Genomic DNA, 14,295 nt, shown 5'->3' on the forward strand with positions numbered 1-14,295 from the left:
AATAGATCACCGCCACGTATCCGATTTAATCCTTTTGAGGACTGTCGATTTAGGGATCGTCGTCATTTTGGGAGCGCCCGCAACACTATGGAGTGATGGGTAGACCTCTTCCGCCTGGATGGAACGGTGGTGGCTTCTCCAACATCCCTAACCCTACGGGAAGTTCAGCAAATTTCTCATCGCAAGGATGCGCTGATTCCGCGTTGCAGGTAATACAACCGGCCCTGTTTCTTACCTAGGTCATCCAGGCAGTGAAATTTTACCTGTTTGCTAATAGAGGACTGGTTACTTGATTTTGCCGATCATTGCTAGTTTCTGCATGCCTGGGTTTGGAAGAAGGGCTCTTTTACCTCCGAGGGAGAAGGCGATCTAAAATAGAAGATTAGTTTATGTCTCTACTCTGGTAATGCTTCTTCTCTGTGCCACGAGTGGTTTGTTTGGAAGAGAATGAGTAATATGTTTATCGGGTGAAGTCCACAGAGAGTTGAGTGTCAATAAATAGACAGCTTCACCAGGACAACGTTTATGATTCGATCTAGTTTGCCTTATTATTAATTGTTTAAAGAAATTGAACTTTTTTTACCAATGTTCTATGCTTTGGTAACTCATTATTTTGTGTTGTATAACATGATATTGATTGAATCCAGTTATTAGTGATAAGTGAGGACAACTATAGTATGAAATATGCATGATTGTCGATGGAAATTATATGTTACTTGGAAATGTGAGGTGCACAAAATGATTAGACATTGCATACCCATGAAAAGAGAAACATATTATGGGGGATTTCTTTTTAGAAAATTGTTCTAGATTAAAGGTCCAGCCTCACTGGGTATGTTTGATAGTCTGTACCTTGTTAGTTGATCCAGAGCCTCTTGCTTATCCCTTCACTCATCTCAAGATTTATAAATACATTGCCAACCATATTTGTTCATTAATTAATGTTATGTAGGTATCAAAGGTCCCACAGAAGTTAACATCTGACAGGAAATAATTACTTGCTGATGTTATAGATAGTGCACTTGTTATTGGTTTCCCAACCTTTCTTTTTATTGGCATGTCTGTTCTTTATATATCATTAATTTATGCCCATTGAAATTATCTGTGCTTCTCAATCCTCTTGAATTTGTTGGTCTGACAGTACAGGGTGAAGGACATCAAATACAATTGTGTCCACCTTCGGCAAAATATGCACAACTTCATGGCTTAACTTCATGTTCTAGCATCTCTTTTGCCAACATTCTTCTCGTTTGCCGATATGTTGGTTCTTTACTTAAATGCAAGAATACATGGTTATCTGCTGAGCAGGTAGTTTCTTTCAGGTGCATCTATATAACTAATGTGCCAAGCATTAGTTTCTCTGCAGTTAGAGAATATGAGATTCATGAATAGAAATTCTTTTTAAGTTCTCTGATAGATCTGGCTGTGTTCTTTGCTAAGAAATAATAGCTTGGCAGTAATAGAACAAGATTTATAGATGGGAAAGGATTTTAACCTTCTAGTTTAGGGAGGAAGAATGATTATTCTCGACATGGATTTATAAAGTTGAGAACAGCTATTCAATCTAGTTCACTTTACCCCTTAAAAACAATATTTACATGATAGTACTTAGAATGCTGACTGATGATCGACATATGGCAAGACTATAAGAACATGGAACTCAATTATGAACCATAGGTGAGCATTTTTTCCCCTCAAATATTCCCTCAAAAGAAGTTATCCGGTATGGTTGCAAAAGAATATTACAAAGCTTCAAAATTTTTTCTCCATGTTGGAAAGTAATCTCCATATTGTTCAAACTAAGCATGAAAACAATGAGAAAGTTGCAAGTTCATATCGTCCATGATCAAGAGACTTTGAGCTTTTCCTAGAAGATCCGTCTGGAGATGCTGGAAGGTCTTTGGAACCTATCTGCTGTGGCAATTTCTTTGAATCAGTCGGTATCGCTAAAATGTATTACAGGCATTAGTTGACATAAGATTGTCCAACTCTGTCATGAAGTTCAGAAACGTTTACACCGTCAGTTGCCATTGAGATGATCTATTCTCCACCTACCTCATATCCCCACAAGCAAGATTTGTACATGAGACTTATGAATAGGTTCACTAGATAGCTTCTCAGTGCTTTCTCTCTCCCTTTTTCCATGATTCTCTTGTGCTCTTCTCGATACCCCTCAAAGAAAAGAAAAAGAAAGCTTCTGCTCATCGTGTATGATTTCTCCACCATATCAAGTATTGGGTACATTGACAAGTTCAAACAACACTGGTCCTCTCACTTCTCTTTTCCATTCTCAGATTAATAGAACACATCTCTTCTTTTCTTTGGATTTGTCTCAGGGTTCCCTTTTCTCATCATAGCTGCAAACTCATCATAATTTATTCTTCCATCCTGCATGTTGACAGTGATTTAGATCAGAATTGTGTTTTCCCAGACTGCTACTAATATACTAGATGGCTAGACAGGTTCTAGTAATATTCTGCATTGCCTCTTTCTACTTACATTGTCAACATCAGCTTCAGCAATTATATCCTTGATTTCCTTGCCGTCGTATAGTCCTTTCTCTTTTAGAGCTTGCTCAAGTTCTTCCTTTGTGATATAACTATAGAAAGAAAAAGGTGTTAGTATTCAGTTAGGTCACCAATGTGTCTAATTTATTATCCAATGCATCATTAAAACTATTTCATTGTATATTGTTTTATATAAAATCAATGTGTTATGCTGTTGTTTTGCACAAAACCTACCCGCTGTTGTCCTTATCAAAGTACTGAAATGCTGTATATAGATGCTCTTCTCTATCCATTCTGTTCATGTGCATTGTCGCTGTAATAAATTCCTCATAGTCGATAGTTCCGTTCCCATCTGCATCAGCCTGTGTTAAGTGTATTAGATTAGATGGTACAACGATTAGATTCTTTCTATCTGGGTTGATTGATTGAATTTGTCAGTAAAATTTTGGGTGCATATAGAACTCACAGCTTCCATCAGCTGTTTGACTTCATACTCCGACAGCTTTGTTCCTTGCTTGGAAAGACCTTGTTTTAGTTCTTCGAGAGTTATAGTTCCACTATTGTCAGAGTCCATATTCTTAAACATTTCCTTCAGCCCTTTGATCTCTTCCTCTGATAAACATCCTGCTATTACCTGCACATATTGACAGCAAACTCATTGATAGTATCAACTACAGGCCTTGCCAGTTTGAGTGCCTTATTTTCTTTCCTCTCTCTAAGAAGTCTGAAGAGCTTTCAAGTCATGAGGATCAACGGTGAGAAGTATATTGTAGGATATCCAGGTAGACATTCTTTCATGTTGTTAGACACAAATTTAGTCACCAAGCTTTCCATTAGTGAACCTTGAATTATGTCACCAAATAATTCTAGTCAAACATATAGCGAATTTTGCAGACATTGGGTTAATACAATCTGTGAATGGGGAAACAAGAAATTTACCCTTAGGGCAGCTTTCTTAAACTGGTTCATTGCTCTAAATTGTTTCAGCCTGTTGAGGACAGCATTGTCAAGTGGTGTGTCAGGTGCTTCTCCATCTTCCTTGATCCATGGATGGTCTGTATTGTAAGTCCATAATCAGACAAGACAGTTTGCATGAGATTTCCTATGTGTTTGCATAGTAAAGATATTCTTGGTTCAAAACACATGGAAAGAGCTTGTATTTAGGGTGGAAGATTCTCAAAATAGACTATATGTGGGTTTTTTTTGTCTTAATATGTAAGCATTCCTTGATCTTGTCTGGATGTAAAAACCAAGGAAGATGTTTGACTGCCAAACCAGGCCTCAACCTGGTGGTGGCAAGATGTTTGACTAAATTACACAGGCAAAATTTTATTTTATCTCTTCTTTCTCTAATTGTAATTTATGACTCCAAGATTTTTAGACAACTAACTTAGTTTGCTAGTGAATCACAAAATAGATATCATTGAGTTGCATGAAAATTGGTCATACTGAGAACTTCAAATGCTGTCAGCCTCTGTCTGGGGTCCAAGTTCAGCATCTTTCTCACAAGATCCTTAGCACCAGGTGAAATGTTAGGCCATGGGTCACTTGTAAAGTCAATCTGCCCCCCTAGAATAGTATTGAAGATCCCCTGCTCAGACTCTGATAGAATAAATATTAGTTTGACTTTTTGGTTTCATGACTTTGGCAGCACAAACAAGAATTATTTGAATAGATGAAGAAGCACCAGCCCAGAATGGAGGAACTCCACAGAGAAAAATGTAAAGCATCACTCCTATGCTCCAAATATCAGCTTCTGGCCCATATCTTCGCTTGAGGACCTCAGGTGCTATGTAATATGCACTGCCAACTATGTCTTTGAATACCTCACCTGTTCAGGAGAGATCTTAATTTAGCTGATAGCTAGATGATCCAGAAGTGGATGAATTGCAATCAGGATTGCATCAGATGCTGCAAAACCAAAACATGAAAACAATTGCTCCAAAGACCAAAAAAAAAGAGAGAGAAGATGACATACTACCAAAGCAAGGAAAAGAGAATCTTCCCAAGTAGGAAATATTTAGTGACTGCAAGTTCCAGGTAGGAAACATTAAGATGTCCTTCACACTGTGTTCTGGGTATCAATATCATCAAGAAGACTTTACATAAAGATACATCCTGGGTGATGGTTTATATTAGTAGAAGAAAGATTGCAACTTTGCTTTCTTGTATCATTGTTTGAACCACATATCATATATATGTTGCAAGAAAAAAGTTGAAGCCGAAGCAAGTTAGAAGACATAATAATGAGATTTATGCTCATGTAAATGCTGAGTTTTTAGGGGGTGGATGTATGTCCTGTTTATATATAGAATAAGAATGAAGGCTTTTCGGTGCTTCTTCTTCCTTTACCATTCAAATGCAGTTTTCTTTCTTTCAAATGACTTCCCTTGTTCTTTGTAGAAGCAAACACAGTTTCGTCGAACATGTGGTGGACAAAAAGGCGGAAGAGGAGGGGAAGAAGAAGGAAGAAGAAAAGAGAACTGAATCGAATCAATGGAGGGGCACAGAGGAACTAAACCTTGCTTGAAGAAAACAGAGAGCCCAAAGTCGGTGGCCTTGAGCGGCGCATCCTCATCCTTGTTCAGCAAGAGGAAGTTCTCGGGCTTGAGGTCCCTATGCATCACCCCCATGGAATGGCAGGTGTGGACGATCTGCACGATCGTCCTCAGCAGCGACGCGGCCGCCCGCTCCGTGTAGTGGCCCCTGGCGATGATGCGATCGAACAGCTCCCCTCCCGCGCACAGCTCCATGACGAGGTGCACCGACTGCTTGTCCTCGAAAGCCCCCTTCAGCTCCACGATGTTGGGCTGCCCCGACAGGTGGTACATGATCTGGACCTCCCTCCTGACGTCCTCGATGTCCTCCTTGTTGGCGAGCTTACGCTTCGCGATGGTCTTGCAGGCGTACTTGTCCCCGGTGGCCTTGTGGGTGCAAAGATGGGTGACGCCGAACTGGCCGCGCCCCAGCTCCTTCCCGAGGGAGTAAGTGGCGCGGACGTCCTCCATGGGCCGGCCGAGCACGGGGCCGATGGGAGCGGCCGGCTTAGGGGGCGGGCTGAAGGCGGCGGTGGGTACGGGTGCCGTTTGGACGGGGGCGTCATCCGGGGCCGGGCTCGGGTCCGGCGCGTGGGCGGGGGTGTCGGCATCGGTAGGCGTGGCGGGGTCGGCGGGCTTCTTGGTGAAGCAGTTCCCCATCGAGGATGAGGAGGAGGGGGCGGTGGAGGAGGGAGGAGGAGATGGGGAGATGGGCTACGAGGGACGGAGAGGAGGAGGTCGCATGTGTGCGGTGGGGAAAGGGAGGAGGAGAGGGCGGGGCGGTGAGAGGCTGTGGATGCGGACGGTGAGAGGGGATTCAGGAGGGGCGGATATGAGTTGGACAGGGGAGGGGACGTTGGGCGCGGAGTAGAGGTGAAGAGAGATTGGCGGGAGCCCAACTGCTCCCTCTCGCCTACATTAGGATCGACAGTCGATTGGTTGGGCCGTGGGCCTCCCTTGATGGGCCTCGCGTTCCACGCGATCTCACTCGTTTTGAGCCTTCGCAGTCGTGCCCCAAGTCCTAACCCTGCATCCAATCATTGGTCGACACGACCTGTTCTCCCATTAGCTGGCCCAAAAAGATAGATTAGTCGACTCACACCAACTGCCGCAGCCTTCGAAGACCCCCTCTTCGACGTGGCTGTCTTCTCGACAGCTCGACATGTTTCCTGGAGAGTGTTCATCCGTCTGTGATCAGGATTTGACCAACGGTATCAGGCTTTGACCAAATATATACAGCTTCGGTGTGCGTCTGTGATCAATTGTTGCTGAAGTCGAAGAAAATATTATATTGGACGCAGCAGCACAGTCAAACCAATGAAGCTTGATATTATATAAATCTGGTGTTAAGCATTTTGACCAGATATATATATATATATATATATATAAATATATATATATATATAAAGTAATGTCTTAATAATAATAATATAAAAAGTCAAATAATCAATGTGAATAATAAAGGATATTTAGATATTAATTTTTTTATTTTTAAGTTCTGATGATAGTCATGGTTATTAGTATATATATATATACACTATAATTTAAAGGGATAAATATGCTATTTCTAAATTTTGATAGGGATGAATACTAGAAAGTTAAATTGTTATTTTATGCTGACTGGATCACAAGCCAGCAAAGTTGTGCTGCAGTCCTTAATTAAATATAAGAAGAAAACAAAAGGAGATTGGACAGCTATAACAAGTCTTCTCCATTTCTTCTGGAGACATGACACAAGCTGGAGGAGAGGAGAAGAGAATCGGAAAGGGACTGTGCTTTTGACTAAGTGTGGAAACTACACAGCCACAACATCCACTGCATCTGGTGGTGTAATATTACAGTTTGAATCTTCTAAAATCCTAATATTATGATACAGAGTACTGAACGCAATACAGAATGAGGGATGTATTCATACTTAGAAGATGTTTTATCTCATGTGATGAACTCCAAACTGTGGAGAGGTAGGCATAAAGTTAGCAATGATCAACCAGCAATCTATCATCGGTAGTGGGTGTTGTTAGGAAAGCCAATGGGATGTGAGTGTGCTTAAGCACAGCACATGACCGATATGCAGTAAAATAATAATAAATCAGAGAGATAAACCCAATCTTCCTACCTAACACGTCCTTTATGTAGGCATAGCCGTCTATTATAAGATGGTTGGCATAGTCAGACGAAGGAACGTGGCTAATCGTGATTCGATATCTCGGTCGATAAAGATGGTTAATCAATAATAAAATTAATATATTTATGTTACGATCGAAAGGTATAGCCAAGCGGATCGATAAGATCTTTCTATTAATTAAACTAGTTGATGCCTTCGAATGTTGATTGGTTTAAAGTAGAGAGTAGTAATACATAGGAAGGAAGTCATGTTTTTTAGCTTTAACCACACAAATTTACTACAACAAATAAAATTGGGACAATCACTTGAATCCAAAAGTATGACTGACTGATTTGGTGGGGTTGAAGATTGGCTGCCATAGTGAGTGAACAAAATGCATGAGTAGGACCTTAAAATGCTAGTGTTTGTGCTGTTGTTTGATCTCCTTTCCGTGAACACAAAACATCATCACCTTCGTCAATGTCGGCTGATGTTTATGCTGTTGTTTGATCTCCTTACCGTGAAGCTTTGGACATGTGACATACACGTCACTCGCTGACTTCTATTGGGCCCTTTTCAAGCCAAAAGGCTCCTTCTCTTAATGGTCAGCCGCCTTTCTACCAACCCAATTAAAAAATCAAAATAATAATTAAAACGTTTAAGATTATATAAATAAATAAATATATATATATATATATATATATATATATATATATATATATGACATTATTTTTTGAAAAATATTTTTTTAAAAACTTCTCTAACTCTTTGTTTTTGTCTAATACCTAAAACACCAATTTCTTTTCCTTTTCATTCGTTCCTTTTTCGATATATAAGGTGAACCGATCTAATTATAATATTTTTTAATAATATCATAAAAATATTATGTTATAATATTTTTGTATTGTATCATCATGTTTTCCTAGTATTATTAAGAACAAAAATATTATGTTACAATGTTTTTATACGGCATGATAGTATTTTTTTTCTAGTATTATTAAAAATAAAATAATATGATATAAAAATACTATAAATATAAATATTTTATAATACGCAATATTATTTTTTGATATTATTAAAAATATTATAACTAAATCGCTTCACCCTATACATCAATATATTGAAAAAGAGAGAAAAAAAAGAAGAAGATAAATGTATCAAGCAAAAAGAAATTGAGGGCTAGAGAAATCAATAAAGAGGAGTTGTTTTTGGGAATTCATATATATATATATATATATATATATATATATATATATATATATATATATATATATATATATATATATATATAGGGGTGAGCCGGACCATCGCTGTCTCGATGACGTCACAACGGGCCTCATCTTGTACGTCAAAGTCTCGAGCCCTCCTTCGTCGAAAACCACGTGGCACAATTATTGGACATGATTGATTGCTTGTAATAGTATCCTCACGTGCGTCCGTCAAACCCGACCGAGCAATCCTTCGGCCTCTCCAAAGCACGTCTTTGTCTTCAACCTCAGCTTCCAGGAAATTAACCGCGCTCCTTTTTCCTCCCAAGATTACCGCTCTTACAGATCACCATAAATAACCAAGTGTCCCTTGTTGGATTCCACAACTGAGGGCACGGCAGTACACCTTCACCCACCGTCTCCCTTGATTGCTTCATCCGCTCACCCATATCTGTGGGTAGCAGCAACCAGCATCACACACCTGCGCTTGCAGCCCTTCTGCTTCCCTTCCTCTATATTTCCCCCTCACCTGGCCTTGCTGCTGCCAGACCAGACATGGGGAGACCGAGCGTGGTCCCCCGGAAGACCCCCGGGCAAGCCAAGGCCAAGAAGAAGCCCATCAAGGTGGTGTACATCTCCAACCCCATGAAGGTCACCACCAGCGCCGCCAAGTTCCGTGGCCTGGTGCAGAAGCTCACCGGCCGGGACTCCAACGTCGCCTACATGGCCGCCACGGACTCGTCGATGGCGGAATCCCTGCCCGGATCTGCAGCGGCCTGCGAGGCACCTCGAGATCCGAGCTTGGAGTCGACGGGTGCAGTCGATGATCCGTACAAGGCCGCAGCGGCGTCGCCGTTTGAGGTGTTCGATGATGCTTTCACCCCGCAGACGTTAGATGGCTTTCCGCTGTACTATGAGTCTCTTGTAGGTGGATCTTGGATGGCCAGTGAAGCGTGAGCAATCGTGAAAGGGCACATATATGTTGATCTGTAACTAATAATAAGACATGTTTATTACGAGAGCATACTGATGGTGTTTGATGGCGGCACAGCCGACCATCCTAAGCTTTGCAATGCTTTCTCCTTGTCTCGATCTGAAGGCCGAGCAAAAGCTTCCCACGGCGCTTTCTTTTGTTGATCCGATCCGTCCTCTTCCGTTTCTCGTTCGATCTTTTCCTACTCTTCCCTCTTTTTTCGCTGCTCCTCTTGTTTACAGCATCCGTGGGACACACGTTTGGATTCAAATTCCAAGTTGCTTGTATGGTTTGAGACCATAGCAAAGGATCGGAGGTGAGGGGGATGATGAATGGGAAAGCATGTATGATCATAAGCAGGTTTAGATTCACAAAGAGGTTGCAGTGCATGCTCAGGCTTCGCTCACAGATTATGGTATTGGGAACTACTTTGTGGGTCTTGTCATGTGTTGCACGGAAGAAAGAAGCAATAATCCAGAAATCACCAGTCCCCAAACACAAAAAAAAAAGGAAGAGAGAAAAAGATTAAGAGTTGTAAGAAATGATCACAACAAAACTAAAGCAAGTGAAGCTGTTTGAGATGCACAGACAGACAGGCGGTCTTCGGTAGGAAGACAGACAGACGGACACATCTTGAATGCTCGACACTGCCTGTTTGAAGCTTTCTCCAGCATTAAAGCTGAATTAAGTGCAATAGATCCATCCAAAACCATAATCGCTATCGATGGTCGTAGATAATCTCAAATAGGAGTAGCATCTTATTGGATGGTCTTCATGCGGCACTGCACAGCTCCAGTCACTGGTTCAATACATGTTGTTCTTCGTGTGCTCTTTTCTCCTATGTTTGATGTCATGGTGATCTAATATTACATTTGTCATGATCTAAATTCTCAAAAAAGAGAGAATAGATTCTCTCTGATCTGATCTGTATATATTATTCTCCTATATTATGCTTATAATTTTTGTCAAGGGATTGTGGTCACTAATATCAGAGTATATATGTATATAGAGGAGAGAGAATAAAAAACCAAGATGAATTAATTCTGACCTGTATATTTGTGTACAATCACATACGTTATTATATATGTGTATATATGTATGTTTATACGTGCATATGAAAGAAAAGTAGGTTAGTAAAGAGGGAATATTATGATGATTAATGCAGGAGATATTTACTGTTAAATTCTTTTTGCTCCAAATTCCTTTCAAAACATACATTGTAGAATTTGGTCATGAATAGTTGCATTGTCTTTATCAGAGAATTACAAGACAATGACCAAAATATTATTTTGGTCTTTATCAGAGAATTACATGACAGAGACCCAAATATTATTTTGGTCTTTGTATTGTAATTCTCTGATGAAAACAATATTATTCATGACCAAAAATTTCAAGGTGAAAGCAATTTATGCTTATGGATTCCAATTAGCTTCTTCTTCCAATTAATTAATTATTTATTTATTTTAATTGACTGATTATATATATATATATATATATATATAACTAAAATAAAATTTGCATTATTGATTTCTATATATAACATAATGAGTGTGAGTATAATGGTATTGAAACATCAATTAATATGTTTGGATAAAAGAAGTAAATTATTTGGTGAAAGTGATTATTGGATATTTTACATATTTAAAGATTATAATGTCTTTAAATTTTGTTGATAGTTACTGTTGATAGTGATTTTCCTAAGTTTTATTCAATGGATGACATGTGTGAATGACTTGAACAGTCAAAGAAATATACATATAAAATCCAAATAAGCTATTCCAAAACTTTTAAAGGACCTTTTCTTTTTACGTAAATCCTTGAAATAAAATCTATTATATTTCTTTTTCTACAAATATAGATGAAGTCGATGAATTATTTATTATTATTATTATTATTATTATTATTACGAGGGCATAATATATTTTACTGAGCGATAATAAGTCGTTTTGGTTGTAACGAAGGGGTAAAACCGGTATTCCCAGTCGCCGTTACTGACTGGAACGAACATTTCATGCCGTTTTACCGAAACTACCCCCATGCCGTCACAAACGCCGTCGACGTTCGCAGAGGATAAGCTGGGAAATGAAGAAGCTGTATCGGAACATAATCGTCATTTCACAGACGGGGATGAGTTTGGGTATTTTCGTAAAAATAGAGATAACGTCTGTTATGACGCCGTTGGTTTGCCGTCGCAGGCGGCCCTGCGAAGCTCCACCCCGCCCCCGATGTCGAGAGCATAAAGAGATCGAGATCTGGCGCTTGTCTCTCTCCTCCTTCCCTCTGCGTGCGCGTCCCTCTGCTACCGATCTCCTCCTTCGGATCGCCCTGGTGCCCGATCCCGATTCTTGAGGGGGCGCATGGCGGAGCAGCTCACCGACGAGCAGATCTCCGAGTTCAAGGAGGCCTTCAGCTTGTTCGACAAGGACGGCGATGGTTAGATCCTTTCCGTCTCCCACTCTGATCCTATCTTTTGTTCCATTTGCCTTTTTTGTTTCGATTCGTTATCTCCTCCTGCCTTCGGATCTTGTGGTGATTCTGCTCTTCTTTGGATCTGGGTCTCGTTTGATCTTTGTTTGGCACGCATAGAAATCGATTGTGACTCTTTCAGGGTTGTTTATGAGATTGTTAGGAATCTTCTCAAGGTTGAGACTCTAGAAAAATTTGAGATGGATTCATGTTGTTTTGTGAATATAACTTCTTAGCTCGAGATTTGTGTTCTTCTTTTTGGGGCCTAAAAGAAGTTCTTTCTTCTTTTAGGTCTGCTGTAGTTGTCAAGATTAGATAGGTCTGCTGTGGTAGATGTTCGATACAATAGTGCTGAGAATGCCATGATTTGATGTTAGGATGAAGTTGTTGATATGGTCGCGTTCTCCATTACACAACATTGAACTCTTTAAGCTTTTTCATGGCCGACATAGCAGCAATGCAAGCCAAGCAAAGTTTGAATACCTGACGAGGCCACATCAGTCTCACACTGGCCAGGAATCGAAGAGTGATGACCATTTGGGATGGATACCAAGGGACAAAACCGTGCGAGCTGTAGCCTACAGAGAACCATACTTCATGAGCTCCCATGAGCAAGCTGATGACAAAATGTGCCATCTGCTTTCCGTTGGCATACCTTGTTGCGTTTATTTTGGTGAAAGAGAAATTGATGCTAGAAATTAATAGTATTAATCTAATTCTGGTTATGTTTTGATGGTGTATTATCATTGGCATTATGGGACTCGGGGCTTGACATCTTTGGACCATAGTTGTTAAACTAGAACCAGAGTGGCCGATCCGATGGGAAAAAAATGGTAACCAGACCCATGCTTTACCCAAACCCTCTCTCTAGTCGTTCCGCGTTCTGTCTCTTTCTCCTCTATCCTTTTCTTCCTGACCTCTTTCATGCTTTCATCACCATCCTCTTTGTAGTTGCTCCCTTTCACTATCATTCTTTGTTCTTATTTTTTATCATCACATGTTGTGTGCTATCGGCCTATTCTTCTGTCATCCAACTCATAGGAAATGAAATTTTATCTTTTGATCACCAAATTTCTGCAATTCATTCTATAACAAAGAGATTTCACAACTGTATTTTCGTTTTTATTATTTAACATTTTAATCATAAAAGTAGATCTATGTACTATCTATGAGTATAATTTATTTTTAATATTGTTTATGAAACCTGCAATCCGATTGCTTGTCCCATTGGTCCAACTAGCGCACCATTGGCTCGAGGCTTGGAAAGGTCAATGTTCGTTGCTGGCCTCACAATAATACTATGGACTTCATTTTGGACCATGAGTTTAATATGAATGTGATTGAAGGAGATGTCATGGTTTGGTTAATTGTCGATGTTAGATCATGCCTCATGTGCATCTAGACTTGATTTTCTCCGCTACTAAGAAAGGAGGGGAAAAAAAGAAAGAGATAGGATGTGAAGAACACTTCCATTCTTTTTACATTCTACACGTTGATCATAGAATGAATGCTAAATCCAATAGTCATTAACTAGTAGTGCCACCTGAGGCCATATATGGATTATTTTGATTTTCCATTGATCTCAACTTCCTCATGTAACAGCGTTTAGGAGTTCACATTAGTTACGGAAGCTGGCTGAGGAGAAATTGTTATATACTGTTGCGATGAAGGTGGTAATAATGAGTCAGACAAAGCAGGAGAAAATATTTTAGTTAAATGAGAATATATTTATTTATCTTAATCAGATGTGTACAATGCAGTTCGACAGTTGTATTGAGTTTTTTTCTTTCTTCTACCAGCAATCCATTGCAATTATGTTGCTTTGGGTATATTATGAAGTTTGATTGTGTTTAATTTGTAGCCATTCTTTAAAGATTTTCATTAATCACTCAATTTAAAGATAGGACCTAATCACATTGGTTTCTTCTTTTTGGTATTTCAATAGGTTGTATCACTACTAAGGAGCTTGGGACTGTGATGCGCTCTCTGGGTCAGAACCCTACAGAAGCAGAGTTACAGGACATGATAAACGAGGTTGATGCAGATGGTAATGGGACGATCGACTTTCCTGAGTTTCTCAATCTGATGGCCCGAAAGATGAAGGACACCGACTCAGAGGAAGAACTGAAGGAGGCCTTCCGAGTCTTCGACAAGGATCAGAATGGTTTCATATCTGCTGCTGAGTTGCGTCATGTCATGACCAACCTAGGTGAGAAACTGACGGACGAGGAAGTCGACGAGATGATCCGTGAAGCTGATGTCGATGGAGATGGTCAGATCAACTACGACGAGTTTGTCAAGGTCATGATGGCAAAATGAGTCCTCGAAATAAAATCTCATGATCATCCCTGTCTGTTTTAATTTACAAACCCCATGGATGGGTTTTGTTTGAATCCAACTATCCTGAACTTGGAAGATGATGAAATCATTTGCTTGATTAATTTAGTTTGCTTCTCCTGTGATCATGCCTCAAGATGAAGAACTATAGTATTTTCCATGC

General features: G+C 39.9%; 3 protein-coding genes and 1 long non-coding RNA gene across 11 annotated transcripts; 3 read left to right on the top strand and 1 right to left on the bottom strand.

Annotated features, from left to right (window-relative positions):
- Positions 1 to 67: 67 nt before the first annotated feature.
- On the top strand, positions 68 to 5,585 carry LOC135613100 (uncharacterized). Of its 7 annotated transcripts, none has more exons than XR_010487206.1 (5): positions 68 to 209; positions 313 to 403; positions 1,142 to 4,547; positions 4,911 to 5,329; positions 5,412 to 5,585. It is a non-coding gene; the product is annotated as an uncharacterized LOC135613100 (long non-coding RNA). The 7 variants fall into 7 exon arrangements; XR_010487208.1 differs by having other exon boundaries at positions 1,142 to 4,293; positions 4,384 to 5,329; XR_010487210.1 differs by having other exon boundaries at positions 1,142 to 4,293.
- On the bottom strand, positions 2,250 to 6,011 carry LOC135613099 (calcium-dependent protein kinase 2-like). Of its 2 annotated transcripts, none has more exons than XM_065110092.1 (8): positions 5,029 to 6,011; positions 4,195 to 4,338; positions 3,957 to 4,109; positions 3,447 to 3,562; positions 2,974 to 3,141; positions 2,742 to 2,869; positions 2,500 to 2,599; positions 2,250 to 2,388 (listed from the first exon to the last, which is right to left on the bottom strand). In XM_065110092.1, exons 1-8 carry the CDS (start codon positions 5,702 to 5,704, stop codon positions 2,296 to 2,298), a joined length of 1,578 nt encoding a protein of 525 aa, XP_064966164.1. In that variant the 5' UTR covers positions 5,705 to 6,011; the 3' UTR covers positions 2,250 to 2,295. The 2 variants fall into 2 exon arrangements, with proteins under 2 accessions (XP_064966164.1, XP_064966166.1); XM_065110094.1 differs by having other exon boundaries at positions 3,957 to 4,068; positions 4,109 to 4,338.
- Positions 6,012 to 8,911: 2,900 nt separating this feature from the next.
- LOC103986237 (uncharacterized) lies at positions 8,912 to 9,313 on the top strand. Its single transcript, XM_009404178.3, has one exon. The coding sequence runs from the start codon at positions 8,912 to 8,914 to the stop codon at positions 9,311 to 9,313; it is 402 nt and encodes a 133-aa protein (XP_009402453.2).
- Positions 9,314 to 11,557: 2,244 nt separating this feature from the next.
- On the top strand, positions 11,558 to 14,254 carry LOC103986236 (calmodulin). Its single transcript, XM_009404177.3, has 2 exons — positions 11,558 to 11,762; positions 13,741 to 14,254. Exons 1-2 carry the CDS (start codon positions 11,687 to 11,689, stop codon positions 14,112 to 14,114), a joined length of 450 nt encoding a protein of 149 aa, XP_009402452.2. The 5' UTR covers positions 11,558 to 11,686; the 3' UTR covers positions 14,115 to 14,254.
- Positions 14,255 to 14,295: the final 41 nt, after the last annotated feature.

The sequence above is a fragment of the Musa acuminata genome, chromosome BXJ2-5, assembly GCF_036884655.1.
Source record: "Musa acuminata AAA Group cultivar baxijiao chromosome BXJ2-5, Cavendish_Baxijiao_AAA, whole genome shotgun sequence".
NCBI classification, from domain to species: domain Eukaryota; kingdom Viridiplantae; phylum Streptophyta; class Magnoliopsida; order Zingiberales; family Musaceae; genus Musa; species Musa acuminata.

Excerpts from the sequence above, each read along its gene's own strand:
- LOC135613099 (XM_065110094.1), bottom strand. The coding sequence starts at position 5,704 with ATGGGGAACTGCTTCACCAAGAAGCCCGCCGACCCCGCCACGCCTACC. Across the intron at positions 4,339-5,028 it reads CTCTGTTTTCTTCAAGCAAG|GTGAGGTATTCAAAGACATA; the intron begins GTTTAGTTCCTC and ends TCTCCTGAACAG. Across the intron at positions 2,870-2,973 it reads TCAAACAGCTGATGGAAGCT|GCTGATGCAGATGGGAACGG; the intron begins GTGAGTTCTATA and ends CACTTAACACAG.
- LOC103986237 (XM_009404178.3), top strand. The coding sequence starts at position 8,912 with ATGGGGAGACCGAGCGTGGTCCCCCGGAAGACCCCCGGGCAAGCCAAG.
- LOC103986236 (XM_009404177.3), top strand. The coding sequence starts at position 11,687 with ATGGCGGAGCAGCTCACCGACGAGCAGATCTCCGAGTTCAAGGAGGCC. Across the intron at positions 11,763-13,740 it reads GTTCGACAAGGACGGCGATG|GTTGTATCACTACTAAGGAG; the intron begins GTTAGATCCTTT and ends GTATTTCAATAG.